This window comes from Diadema setosum, chromosome 7, assembly GCF_964275005.1.
Source record: "Diadema setosum chromosome 7, eeDiaSeto1, whole genome shotgun sequence".
NCBI classification, from domain to species: Eukaryota; Metazoa; Echinodermata; class Echinoidea; order Diadematoida; family Diadematidae; genus Diadema; species Diadema setosum.
Genome location: NC_092691.1, coordinates 26,565,831 through 26,580,667, shown reverse-complemented (window position 1 = coordinate 26,580,667; position 14,837 = coordinate 26,565,831). Strand labels below are relative to the sequence as shown.

General features: G+C 37.4%; 1 protein-coding gene across 1 annotated transcript; it reads left to right on the top strand.

Moving 5' to 3' along the window:
* The first annotated feature begins 7,715 nt into the window (after positions 1-7,715).
* On the top strand, positions 7,716-13,043 carry LOC140231148 (scavenger receptor cysteine-rich domain superfamily protein-like). Its single transcript, XM_072311298.1, has 6 exons — positions 7,716-7,782; positions 8,802-9,125; positions 9,912-10,238; positions 10,695-11,039; positions 11,681-12,004; positions 12,610-13,043. Exons 1-6 carry the CDS (start codon positions 7,716-7,718, stop codon positions 13,041-13,043), a joined length of 1,821 nt encoding a protein of 606 aa, XP_072167399.1.
* Positions 13,044-14,837: the final 1,794 nt, after the last annotated feature.

Below are 14,837 nucleotides of genomic sequence, written 5' to 3'. Positions count from 1 at the left end.
ATGAAGGTGAATGTCCCAAGTGCATGACGTAGCATTTGTGAAGGTTGCACCCATGTACAGGGCACGGGAAGTCCATGTTGCGGTGAGATATATTATTTTGCTGCATTTGCCTGCCCTTCTGAAACACATTTGACATTTTGAAAACCCAAATCAATTAATACACAAGTATTATATCTTTGAACAGGTGCTTTAAAAATCATACAAAGAAAGAACTAATCATTTACACTCACTGAATGTCCGCATGTATCCCACATGTTAGAAAGGAGGGGGAAACAAATTAATGAAACGAGTGGACCTCTAGCTTTACTATAGAAGGCATGATGAACTTTGAATACTATTTGATCGTGATAAAGGAAGTGTAATGCAAGAACTGATGTATATTTTTGAGGTTGAGAATGAATCAGGAGTGGAAATTCCATGAAAACAATTTGATGAATATGGTATTGCATTGTGATGAATCATGTAAGCTTATGTGGGATTGACGGTTGTATCATGGTATTTATGAACAGAATGATGAGCCATATTTTTTGTTTTTAGAATATTAAGATTCATCTGGTGTTTGCCAATATGAAAAAAAAAAACTAAGAGAAAGTGACAATACTGAAAAATATTGGTGGCTATCTTCTGATAAAACAGTGCATAGACATGGCATCACTTTTCATAGCTGAAGGAATGTCTCTGTGACAAGTGTTCAGTATATTGAATCCTTGTTATTTTTTTTGTTTGTTGTACAATTCCTTCCAATATCAACTTGGTAAATACTTTATCAGTATTTTGAATCAGGCTGTTATGCTCAAATGATTGCTTTACTAAATTACCCCATGCGTCCTTTATGCCTTGCTGGTTCTACTAACATTAAGCATCACATGCACACATGCACACATGAAGTAGGCGTCTCTACATTTAGCATCGCGACATCACGTGCACCCATGAAGTAGACCTGCGTCACAGCTGAGCGATCTGTTGTAGCTTCAAAGCTCAAGTACTGTTTGGAATGATTGTACTTCGACCCTCATGACCTTTCTCTCTCCGTTGGGTCTTTAGTACAGAAAGATGTTGGACCCTAGAAAACAAAGAGTAATCAGACACAGGCACATACACATACAGGTCCACACACACACACACACACATAAAACATACAAACAAACATACACAATCACATAATACTTAGACCGAATAGTATTATGTCCATGTATACCAGAGACTGGTCTGTTTGAGTGCCATGTTTGCTAGTTGACTTGCTGAGAAGGAAGCAATATGGCAAAAACAAAACAAAACAGCAACAACAACAACAACAACAACAACAGAAACATAATGGTGAATAAATTCGGAACGTCGTTTATCAAAAGCAGGGGAAAAAAGCAAGAAAATGATAGAAACATCTTTACTGGTATCGGGACTCGACTGAATATTTATCTAACAAGTTGCTATTTGTGATGCCCTGAAAAGTATTTTGATGAAGACTTGATTGATTACTGCTTGAATATTAGATGAAGGTGGTAATATAATATGATAAATGGTAAATTGAATGAAATGGGATTTATTATATGATTAAGACTAATGTTTTACTTGACCTGTACATGCAGTGACAGAGTTTACTTGATGAAGTAATATGGATTTTGTTGACAAAAGTATGGGTGTGTGTGGTAGGGGTCACTATGATTTCCCTGTGCATCTCTCAATCTTGAATAACGAGTAATTATCACTTTTGTCCATGCCTTCACGAAGAAAGAAAAGTGAATTATGCAGCACCTGGGAGGGGATTTTGTTGTGTAAGCAGAATAAATGAATAAATAAATAGATAAAGAATGAATGAACGAATGAATGAATGAATAAATAAATAAATAAATAAATAAATAAATAGATAGATAAATAAATAAATAAATAAATAAATAAATAAATAAATAAATAAATAAATAAATAAATAAATAAATAAATTCTCGCTTTGCAGATATTCAGCTTTGAGGTAACAAAAGGAGTGCCATTTAGGTGCATAAAATCTAACCAACTTCTTCCATGAAACCAAACTTTGCAGCCTCAAGCTTGTAAGCTTTCGAGTGTGTTCTTCTCCGTATTTGACTATCATTTTCCTGTGTCCTCATTTTCCTGTTCCCAGTATTGTCTTGCTAAGCATAATGTACACTAACGTGATTGATACTTTTGCGCTATCTCTCTGATTTTTTTTTTGGAACTGTCACTCTTTCTTCTCCTGCTTCCATTGCTCTTCTTTTGCTGTCGTTATGATTTAATTTCTTTACTAACGCATTACTTGGATCCACTATACCAACCCCTCTAATTGCTATCACTGATTATTCCTGTTACAATAACTTTCTATTGCATCACTTTTTGTATTATTCAACTTATACTATCACTCTTGTCACTTGCTGTAAACAACTTATCGCTCACGATCGGTTTTCTTTTCATCATTTTTCACTGTCATCATTTTGGGTCTTTTTTGTCATAAAATTGAATTCTTGATTCTATGAAGTCATTATTTTTTTTTTTCAGCTTTGTCACTCTCCATTCTGTCGCTATCACTGCAAGGTTTTCCCATGCTAGTAGTTGCCAAGAATTACGACCACAAAATGACAGGCTGGTATAAATGGTGTTGCGAGGATCCTTAGAAAGCACTGGCAATAGCCTGCAGTATTATACGGTCACTACCACAAGATGCTGTTGAGTGAGAGAGAAATATACAGATTATACAAATAGTTTGCCACAACCGTTGACAGGCCTACTGAATGTGTGCGTACTTTGTAAATCATGAATTGCTCACTGTGCTAAAAGGAGAAGAAGAAAAGAAAAAGAAATAGAAGAAACGCCCTTTATAGTTCTTTTTTTTTTGTGTGTGTCCACAGTCCATGAATATAACCATGATAACTGTCAAGTGTACAATTTGTTAATGTGTAGCTCCCAAGTTGAGCACGGGTAACAACCTTGCATTCCTAGCTTATAAGGTTTGAGACAAAGAAGAGAAATCAGCTCCCTTTTTTTTTTCAATACTTCACTACAATTAGGTAATAGACCAAAATTGGTATGACAAATTTATCTTTCCAAGTATCTCCATATTTATTGATTTATGCAATGTTTCATGTATTTACTAACTTTATCTTAAAAATCTGTTCATATTTTGTCACTTATTTATTCATTTATTTATTCATTGATTAATCAGCAATAGCTCTTTTCGCGACTGTCAAACTGACATTTCTTCCTGAGTCATCCTGCAATTAGTATTTGACCTTTCACCATTCTCTTTTGCCTTTTTTTTTTTTGTTAAGGGAAGAATTAATATATCTTTCAGCATAGGAGACATTCTTTTGAAAGATTGGTATGTATATTGGATATTATTCAAATATCGTTCGTAAAAGAATGAGGTCACTCTACATGTTTTAATTCGCTGTTTTTGAGTAATGGGATAATTCACGAAGAAGTCGATGCCATCAAAACGAATAATATCCCCGCTCGAGCCAAAGTGAAGATTATGCACAGTTGAACATAAATTTTAACCTTTATGGTCTTATCCATCGTGTATTTGTCTCAACATTTCATCTTCCATGCCCTTCTCTGCTTCATTTTAGGCTGGGAGTATCATAGCACTCTTGCAGATTTGTGTTTAGTAGCGAGTGCGAATATAATATAGGACTGAGATTATGTCTGGCGAAATTATGGCACTACTGTTCGGAACGTTCGTGTGTATGAAATATACAATCCTGGTGATTTTATGTGGCGAATGATTTTACGTAAGAGGAGACATTTGTGGGTACGTTGCATAACCCTGTATATCATGGTCATTTGTATGGTAATTGTATAATCATGGAAGCGATGGTATCTTTGGTAAGGGTTCATTTTTATTGTAAATACAATGTATTACTAGAAGATGGCCATTTTTGGGAGGCGCTCTATATACATGATTATAGCCTGTCCTCGATTGTAAATAATATGATTCTTGTTCAATTCTATGTAAGTGTGTGCACTGCAGTTTTGTTTCCAGATTTACTGATATTTGATATTGATATTAGAATGTTTTATTGACAGAGTAAACATTCAGTATTTTCTTTGTGACGGAGAACTGCGTGGCTCATTTGTCCTTCTTCAAAGTGTACCGTTGGTTGTGTGACGTGTTTTGCCAGCGCCATTTAATTTGTTTGCTCATGGTAAACATTATCATTTTCTAAAATGTGTGCGATGATAATGATAGAAATAATGACAGTACACTAAAGACAGTTACTGTGCGTCTTTTTTCTATCATCACCCATCATTTATATTTTTATGTTATCATTAAAATCACTATCAACATTATCATGATCACTTTTGACATGATCATTTTCATATTTATATTATCAATACAGAATATCATTGATGCAGTGACAGTTAGCCCTATAAAGCCCGGGGGGGGGGGGGGGGGGGACACATTGTGCCCCCTACCATATTTTCATTTGCCACTCTTACGCTCTGTATCCAATTTCAACCAAATTTGGTGACTTTTCCTAAATTTTTTGCGAACAGTTGGATATAATTTTAATTTAACTATGTCCAATATTGCTGGTTGCCATGGCAGCAGTAAACTGACAAACCATGTCCGTCAGATTTTGCATGTTCTTCTGTTCCAATTTCAACTAGCAATATAATAATGGATTTAGTGGGGGTTTTCTTCGCTGTAATTTGCTGAAGGACCAAAATGTGAAGTAATCATGACCTTGAATTACCCTGAAATGGTCTTTTTATTATTTCCCTTGTCTTTTATGTGATATTAGAGTCATAGAAATACATTGTAATTGAAAATACAGCATTTTCCAAACACTTCTCTTTTATTTTTATTAGAATAATAGAAATAATTGAAAATACAGCATTTTCCAAACACTTCTCTTCTATTTTGTGTCATCTTCACACAAGTTTTGCCTGTAGTATCATTTGTTTATCATATTTTATCTGCACCCAACTAAAAATTCCAATATTATGGAAATATGAAATGTGATACCAATATTATGTACCTATCCAAAAAATACATCATAGGTCTCATATACGTGTATTTCTTTATAGTGTAATGAATAGCGCCCCCATGTGTTGACCGAGAAAAAATTCAACCATAACGAATAGTGAATGTTGACTTGATTTTCCTTTGTGGCAAATATGAAAATGATTGGCATGAAATAAAGATATATACTGCACTTTACTTTCTTAAGTTCTCTAATGTGAATTCCAAAGGTTACAGATAAAGGTACATCGTGAGATTTCGTTACATTTCAGAATCATGAATACCACACACACACATTATAGTATTCTATAAGGTAAGGTATAACATGTAGTTTGAATTGAATTTGACGAGCTAACTTCACTTGCATTCCAGTAAATTGATCGCCATTTATGATTATTTCATAAGCCACGTTGTTGTATTGACATTTTTTTCTATGTCTTATAGATAACACCTTTAACTTCATCTTTCAAGGGTAAACAAGGATCACATAGTTGTCATTAGTACATGCGTGTAGGGCAGGGGTCTTCGAGTATGATACTCATCATAAGAGTATTTATTGCTCCCAAAGCACCAAAAATCGAAGAAATATACAATAATCTGAATTATCACATTCAATGCTATAAAAAGAAGTGCATGTATCAGGGGCGGATCAAGGAATTCCAAAAAGAGGAGGCGCCTTTACAAAATTAAAGGGGAGGAGGCGCACGCACCCCCAATTTTGTCTTTTTATTTCTTTTGTTAAAGAAAATAAAGAAGGGGGGGGGGGTGTAGGGCGCGCATGCCCGGTGCATTCCCCCCTGGATCCGCCACTGATGTATTAAACGTGATATTACAGGTGATATTCGTTATTCCGGAGGTTCGTTTATCCAAAAATTAAATAAGGTTCGTTATTGCGAAGGTTCGTTTTTCTGAAACACACAAAATTCGTATGCGTATGTATTATATTCGCTACTTCAAAGAAAAAAAAAATTCGAACATTTTTTTCTTGCGTTATTTCGAAGGTTCGTACTTCTGAAAATGAAATATTCTTCGTTATTCCGAAGGTTTGTTAATACGAAAAAATGAAAAGAAGGTGTGTAATAACAAAACTTTGGAATTACAAACCTTATTTCTTTCTTCTTCTTTTTTCCGGATCTACGAACATTCGGAATAACGAGCTATCGTTACATAATATCAATTTTAACAACACTGCTGTCTTTAAGTATAATGATACAGTCTGCATTTCTTTGTACTTTACTTTCTGTTAGCAATTCATCAACTTCATTAATATCGAAAAAAAGAGGTATATGGTATATGCTATTATTATGGCGATGCGAACTTGTTTAATTACATGAGGTAAAGGGTGTAAGTCGTTGAATTTTATTCCAATTTATATTCGTTCGGTCAAGTGGTTCCTCAAATCCGATCGGTATAAAATATTGTCATATTCATAACATTATCGAGAACTGACTCGAAGGGGTATGGTTTAGCCATAACATTTGCAATATACATTTCCAATTGTAGCTTCAGGCGGCTTTAGGTAAATGATCATTTTATACTGTATACATGGATATAATTAATAATTATATATGTGCTCATTGTGTAGTAAAGAAAATCTCGACGAACGTATCGGTTATTTGACTGCAATATGTTTATAGCACCCCATTAAGTTAAATAAGGTAATTCTGTTTGCTGAAATACTGCCTTGTACTGATATACCAGCGGAAGTTTCCGCATTTGTTTTTTCCCCACAATTATCATAAATAGTGTGTCAAAAGTCTATCACATTGAGTAAGAATAAATGTTTCCAAGTGTTGTCGTAGTTATGGAATATTGTATCATAATGAATATTTTATATAAGGTCATGAAATTGTAAATGTAAATACATGTATTGTCATGTTCCTAGGAGGCTGACTGACTCCTACAAAACCGTGAGTGCATTATATATATGACAAGCTACTTTACGACATATTCAGTATTAGTACCCAGCCATGCGTTGCTCAGCAACTTTGGATATTATAATTATGTATAAGATAATGATAAGCATATTCCAAGGTCCAAAAGGCTGTCGATAGCGGTTTATGGATGCTGCGACATTTTCCTCGGGACATTGGACGCGAAAAATAAATGATTAACTTAGGACAAGCGAGCTGCTCCATAATCTGTTGTTTTTCTTCTTTTCTTCTTCTTCTTCTTCTTCTTCTTCTTCTTCCTTTTTTGTTACGCACAAAGCAGACTACTGGTAGCTAAGCGAGCAATATTTGGTCCTGTATATTCCATTTGTCTTGTTAGACGATTTGTGTATATCTCTCTCTTTTTAAAAAAAACAACTTTATTTCGATGCCAAAAAGTTTATAATTTGCAGAAATTATGGCACTCACTGGCAAGCGGTTTTACTCACTGTAACTTGCAAGTATAAACGAAATGGCTCGAAATACTTCGAAAAGAAGCCATCATCGTTAGAGAACAAGTACCAGACGTTGAATTCATACGTTCATGAGAAATACGTAAATCCAAAAGTCTAAAAGGTTATCGCGGTACGCGGGTACAATCATAAATAGCGGCACGTAAGTGATTAGATATTTATAGTGATGTGCGCATGCTGAAAAATTATTAACTCTGCGTTGAAACAATCCCCCCCCCCCCCTCCGGTTGTTAACGTATCATAGCGAAAAATCTCCTCCTACCACATCAGTTCTTGTTGAGGTCTGAACAGTCCAGTTCCAGTTCTGGAGAGTACTGAAAGAAGCTAACATAAAAAATGGCGAAGATTTTCAGAGCCTTCTTAATCTTGATCCTCTTTATAGGAGCGGTGCAGGCCGAACTAGGTGAGCTCGACACTATTGTTGGTGTAATTGTAGGCTACTAAACAATTCGGGCATTTTCTTGCGTTTCGCGAGCAGGACAGGCTTTCGTAACCATATGCGAGAGTGACTGTATCATGGATAAAGTGGATTAAGTGTATGAAGTATCAAACAGACAAGCATCATATACTAGGAAAATCACCATCTTTCACTCTGTAATGTTTCCTTTTTTTATCCCTAATTATTGTTTTTTTTTTGTGTGTGTATGTGCGTGTGCAGATTGTAGAGTATTTCATATTTGTTACATAATATGCACAAACAAATATAGAGATAGATAATAAAAATATACAATGCTCGACGATAGCTTTGAGCCGGGACCACCATTATTTAAAAGATTATAATATATGTTTCGGTGCCCGATCGGATGTATCGAGTATACATACATTAATTATTTTGTGTGTGTTTTTCTCGTCCTGAAAAGGGAAGTAAATGCTTTCTGTTCAGTAGAGATTATCTAAGCAAGATGCCGCTCGAGGGTTTTAAGTCGTCTTCTTGGTCAAGCTCTGTCTATTTTGCAGCCAAATTTGGTAAAACGTTTTCTTTTTCTTCTCACAGCCAAATTCGTGTATCTATTTGAAACATTAAAGCTAAGTGGTCAAAGTCATAGAAAATATCATGTTTATACCTCAATTCATGTTTGATTATGTTTATCTAGGATAAAGTCAATAGCAGTTTACATGATATTCAAAGCCCCTTATTCTCTGATTTTATGCCATCAATTATTTGGCTGCTAATCATAAAAAGCCACATTACACATATTACTGGTACAGATAAACTAAATTTAATAGTAATCACAATAAAAAGATCAGAATAAAATGATTTTAATGGTTATGTACTGATTATAACAACAGTATGTAATCAATGGTGATAATATCATCGCAAATATTAGCGCAGACAGGTTGTGGAAATTGTAATAGTGATGAATGCTGTAATATTTTCGTCATCGTATCATCGATGATTATTTTATGTCCTTTATATGACAGAGGGCAGTATTCGTCTAGTGGACGGTAGTGAGGACAGCGAAGGAAGGGTAGAGATTTTTCACAATTCCGTGTGGGGCACCGTCTGTGACGACGCATGGGGTATGAATGACGCGCGGGTGGTTTGTCGGCAGCTAGGCTATGAAGAGGCTGAAGAAGCCACCAGTAGCGCGCGTTTCGGCGGCGGAGAGGACGACCAGCCCATCTTCATGGACAACGTGGACTGTACCGGTAGCGAAGTAGAACTGGCCGACTGCGATTTCTGGGGGTGGGGCGATCATAACTGCCAACATTCTGAAGATGCGGGAGTGAGATGTTCAGATCCTGGTGAGTACTCTGCGAATTGATTCGAGCGCATTTCTATTCTTCAATTTATTTTAGTTAGATAGAATTTTATGTCTTGTATTTTATGTATTGCATAAACACACACACGCACACACATACGCATATATTATATGCATGCGAATACATTAATTCTCACGCAATCAAACATTCACAAGAATGATCAAGACATGAAGAGAGATAATTCTTTGATAATGAAATTGATAGAAATTTCAGTTTTGTTTTGCTTTTTATTGTTTACGGGGTCTTTTTTTTAGCATTCGTCAAGTTCAAAAAATTCCCAAATACAGTAATAATTATCACAATAATTAAAGAAAAAGCAGTGCAACGTGAAGCACGAGAAATACGTGGAACATGAATAATCTTTGTTGAAATGCGTTGCAGCTAGGGATTGGTATTATGATACCGTCCATTTCCGGTATTAAGACACTGCATAATGAAAAGAATTCTCTCGGAAAACCAGCAACGCTTTACTGAAATAATGTATTTGAACGATTGACAAAGAATTTGGTGCAAATTCCGTATGTGTGTCTTCCCAGTACATATATGTGAGTGTGTGCGGTGCGTGACTGGTGTGTGTGTGTGTGTGTCCGTGTGTGTTATTGTCGACTTTGCATGTGTGAAGTGTGTCCCTAAAAAGCCATGGAGAGGAAGATGTTCAAATCGGGTTCGGCCGATTAATATTTATCTGGCTGCTGTACTTTGTTATTTCTCCACCTCCCTCACCCCTCCCCTACCTCTCATTCACCCGCTTTATCGGCAACACCGCAGAGGAGGGGCGAGTGCGTTTGGTAAACGGCAAGGGCAACCACCAGGGGCGGGTCGAGATCTTCCATGATGGCGTGTGGGGGGTCGTGTGCGACGACTACTGGGATATTGAGGACGCCCAGGTTGTTTGCAGACAACTAGGATATCATGATGCCGTCAGCGCTGAGTCAAGTGCTTATTTCGGACAAGCGTCCGGGGCTACGCCCATTCTTCTTGATAACGTTTTCTGTACGGGAGACGAGGACAGACTGACCGACTGCAATAGCAACTCGTGGGGAACCAACGACTGCAGCCACAGCGAAGACGCAGGAGTCATATGCACTCATGAAGGTAATAGAAAGTAAACGTTCAAAGGCTTGGTTATAACCCATTTTTTCCCACACAACATTAATACTGAGATCTGAGCGACTTTGACTCCTCGCTTAGAGAAGAGAAGAGAGAGAAAAAAACTCTCGAAACCACGAAAAATCATTGTACACATGTCTATGTTTATTTATATTTGTTATTCAAGATCAAGAAAAGTCAGCACAAGAATAACAATACACATCAAATACTGGGTAGCACTGTCACTTCTTTTGGCCGTAACGTTTATCCAAATGCCATATCGCGCTATCAGGGCCAATATTCTAGTGGACGTTATTCGCTCGGGTAAATAAAATTTTTAACATTTTCTCGAAATGTTGCTAAGCCAAAGTTAGCTCAGTTATGTCAGTGGCGGAATTGTGAAATCCTCTGAAAATAAGATATGAAATGGCACTGAAATATCGACATATCTATGACGTACAGCCTCCGAAGGGGAGATTCGTGTGGAAGACGGCTCGAAGGCTTACAAAGGAAGAGTCGAAATCTACCATGGCTCTCAGTGGGGCACCATCTGCAACTATGGATGGGATAGCACAGAGGAGGAAGTCACTTGCCGCCAGCTCGGCTACCAGGGCGTCTCCTACCTCTACAACACCGTCCAAGATGGAGATGGGCCAATCCACCTGTCCTACCTAGGCTGCTTGGGGTCCGAGGAGGAGCTCACAGACTGCCCTAGCACTGGGTGGGGCAACGTTTACGATTGCACACACTACCAGGATGTCGATGTCGAGTGCGAGGAATACGTTATTCCAGCTCCCGACTTATTCGGTACGTTTCTAGAGTTCGCTTACCAATCACTTTTAGTGTGACATCACTTCATTAAATATCCGACTTCTTAAACATACGTCAGTTTGTCTTTTTTTTTTCTGGCAATCTACCTCCATAACCTCTACATAAACAAACAATGCATAGAATAGTATCAGCATTAACTCTGTGCTTATGGTAACCGCGTATAATCAGCTTATTTCTTTAATTGTCAAAGAGTTGACAATGTGCAGACGTAGAGGGATTTAGGAAAGATGGCGAACAAGTAAGGGATATGAAAATACTTACGCACTACAGGTGCTTATCAGCTTCGTCTACAATCGTTTTTTACATTTTCTGCTCGCATGCTCAATGACAACCATACTTGGGCAGAACCGTAACGTAATTTCGGTTTGAATACAGATAATCATGCTAGTTTAGCATTGAAAAAATGCTTTATGATATTTTCTGCATGTTACTGTTTTACTTGTAAAATGGAATTGTAGAACACACGTACCATGCATGCATGGGTTAGAAACAAAGTGTTACCGTTAAGATAAGCAACTACTGATCATTAGCTACTACACCCATTACAGTATACTTTACTGGTATATTGCTAATCGCTTAACGTCTGTTTTCCGTCGCTTTGTATTACGTCTGATCAGCTAGCGAAGGAGACGTGCGTCTGGTTGGCGGTGCAACGTCGAGATCGGGTCGAGTTGAAATCTATCACAGATCCCAATGGGGCACCGTTTGCGACGAGTCTTGGAGCTACAACGATGCGGAAGTCGTCTGCCGGCAGCTTGGGTATGAATCCGTCAGCTCTTATAAGGTGACAACTTCGCCAGGTTTCGGACCCATCCACTTGAGCGACCCTGGTTGCTATGGGTACGAGTCGCAGCTGTCATCCTGCGTGAGGGACTCCGAGTGGAATATCAACACGTGCGATCATAGTCAGGACGTTGGAGTGGAGTGCAGTTATTATGAAGGTAAGGAGCTTCGCCATCTAGTAAGTAGTCATTATTCGATCCAACTATACTAACTGTAGCACAGGGCAACATTTGAATGAATAAAATGTTATAACAACGAAGTGGTTTAAACAATGATGTTGACAACTGTTCAGTAACAACTGATAATATCTTACTTCAAAAAGTACATATTTGCTTTCCAAGCGTAGCGAATTGTTAGATGAGGACGGTTCAAATCTACGTAAACGTGTGTAGAGTATAGACCGTTTCGTATCCCAAGACTCGTTCTGGGTATTGACAATGAGAGTGATGAGCGGAAGTCCTTTGACAATGTGTAACGAAAATTTATTTCTCCTGTTTGTCACAAAAAAAGACAGTGAGAAACTACAACTATGGTCTTTGTTCTTACACGTGGCCTGTGGAACACCATGATATCGATGGCAGGATGTGAACATAATTATGATTGAAGTGTAACATTCGGGGAAAATATCAGTTAGAAGAATCATGTAAACACTGGAAAACCAACGGCCATAACATGGTTCTTACGTTTGTTTTCTTTTTTGTTTTTTGTTTTGGCTCTTTCCGTTTGCTTCTTATTTTGAGAAAGATTTTATTTATATTTCCAGTGGAAGAAAGTATGGAGGGATGGTTGATTGCTGTCATCGTGGTGAGCTCGCTCGTTGCCTTTAGTTTCATCCTGATCCTAATATCAGCTGTCTGCTCTTCGAAGAATAGGAAAGTGAGGAGGACAGGCCGCCAAACTGTTGCCGCCATTAGCGGAAATGTGAACACCACCACTACCACTTCCACGTCAGCCACCCAGCAGGGTGCAGTGGGCTACCCGACTCAGCCCACTGCTACCAACATGGCGCCACCACCCAGCTACACCGCCGTCGTCTACGCTGCGGGCAGCAGTGGGGTTCAAGTTCCTCACATGACCCAGTATGCCCCCTATCCATCGGCAGTACAGCAAAATACCATAATGGCGCCACAGGCATCTGCCACCACCGTCCCTACCGTTGTTGACGCAAATTCGAAGGGGGCGGTGCCGATTCAGTAGATTTCTCTGATGGCAAATCACTGTCAAATGTGTCTCATGAGGAGCATTACCTATAATGACGTGTCGATTGCCCTTCCACAGACAAAATGATGAAACATGAACAATGAACTATGGACTATATAACGACACTCGGTTAACGGAGCTTCTTGTTCAGTCTTTTAACATACCGAACTCGTGTGGTTACTTGTTTATGAGGTATAGTTATCAAGGAGTGAAAAACAAACAAACACCAAAGCTGAAAAAGTTAACAATTTTTTGTATTGACATATTTGCCTTTTGGTGCAGTTTGATATAACACTTATATCATCTGTACAATTGGCTTTTTTAAGGGTATGTCGCACGTATCATGGATTAGGTGAAGTAAACGAGAAAAAGAAAGAAAAAAGAAAGAAAGATAAAGTGAGAGTTGAAGAGCTATATGAATAGATAGGTAGATAGATAGATAGATAGATAGATAGATAGATAGATAGATAGATAGATAGATAGATAAAGAGAGGGGGTGAGGAAAGATACGATGGAACCAGTAGACGTTGTAGCGAGCGAGTAGGCTGAGAGGTTGAAGCCAGAATAGGCGGAGACAAGCAACGCTTTGTATTGCCGAAGAGGTCGTTTGCAGACCTGATCATGGCAGCATATTGTGCGTCTTTCAGCAAACCAGCGTTCCGTTAATAGCAATAACCATTTTGCGTGGCATCAACATTCGCTGTATACCTATATGATAAGATATACTGTATATACGTGGTTTAATAATCTTTACGTATAATATTACTAAAAAATCTACACTTCCCTTTTCAGCCGTAGACAGAAAATAGAAAAAATCAACTTCTGGAATATCACAGGAATGACGATTAACTAACAGATAGGCTGTTGTTTAAAAAAAAAAAAAAAAAAAAAAAAAAACAGAGAAAAGGGACAACCGGTGCTGATTTCAATGTTCTTTGTTTTGATCCACATAAGCATGATAAAATATTTCCACATTGTCAGTGTATATGTGTAATCACTGAAAACTAGATTGAAACTCAGACTGAGATTTATTGTTTACATGGAACACTTTTCCATTGACTTAACAAGATCACAACATGTTAGCAAGCGTGGATCGGATACGATTGTCATCCTTACATACACAGTAGCACGAACGCACAGGCGATACGATGCTAGTAGTAATTAATATCTACGCGTGTCACTGTACCTAAAGTAAAATAAATTACGCCATTTAAAGTAAAAGTTGTATCTTATTACAAGTTGTTGTTTTTTGGTAATACGGCAAGTAGTGACAGCAATCAGGGAGGTGATCACCTCCCTGCGGAATTTGAACAGCATGTGTATTGTACATCTTAGATGCACACACACACACACACACACACACAGAGCCACACATACACACACCAATAAATAAATAAATATAAAATTATATATATATATATATATATATATATATATATATATGTATATATATACTTCTTCCTGTGTCGTTTGTAAATTATGATTATTCTGAGAATTGTAGGCTTTATAAACGTTGTCCGTGTTGTAATACCAATTAAAGGAAATCTATTACTACACTGTTAACTGTATATTTTGTACTGTATTTTGCTGGCAGTGGAAATAGAAATTTGAAATGAACTAAAGTGGACTGATTGCAATGTTCATAAACTTTTTTCACGTACACGATTGATTTTCTACTCTAGAAATCATAATTTATATCAAGTGTTTTCTAACATTCCATGCTCATGATGACTTTAATAAACAAAGTCAAACTGAAGAAAGAAAATATGGAGATAGTAGAATAAAACCATA

What these genes read in the sequence shown, in the direction of transcription:
- LOC140231148 (XM_072311298.1), top strand. Translation starts at nt 7,716, where the DNA reads ATGGCGAAGATTTTCAGAGCCTTCTTAATCTTGATCCTCTTTATAGGA. An exon ending in TCCAGCTCCCGACTTATTCG is followed by an intron (nt 11,040 to 11,680) that starts GTACGTTTCTAG and finishes ACGTCTGATCAG; the next exon opens with CTAGCGAAGGAGACGTGCGT. An exon ending in GGAGTGCAGTTATTATGAAG is followed by an intron (nt 12,005 to 12,609) that starts GTAAGGAGCTTC and finishes TTATATTTCCAG; the next exon opens with TGGAAGAAAGTATGGAGGGA.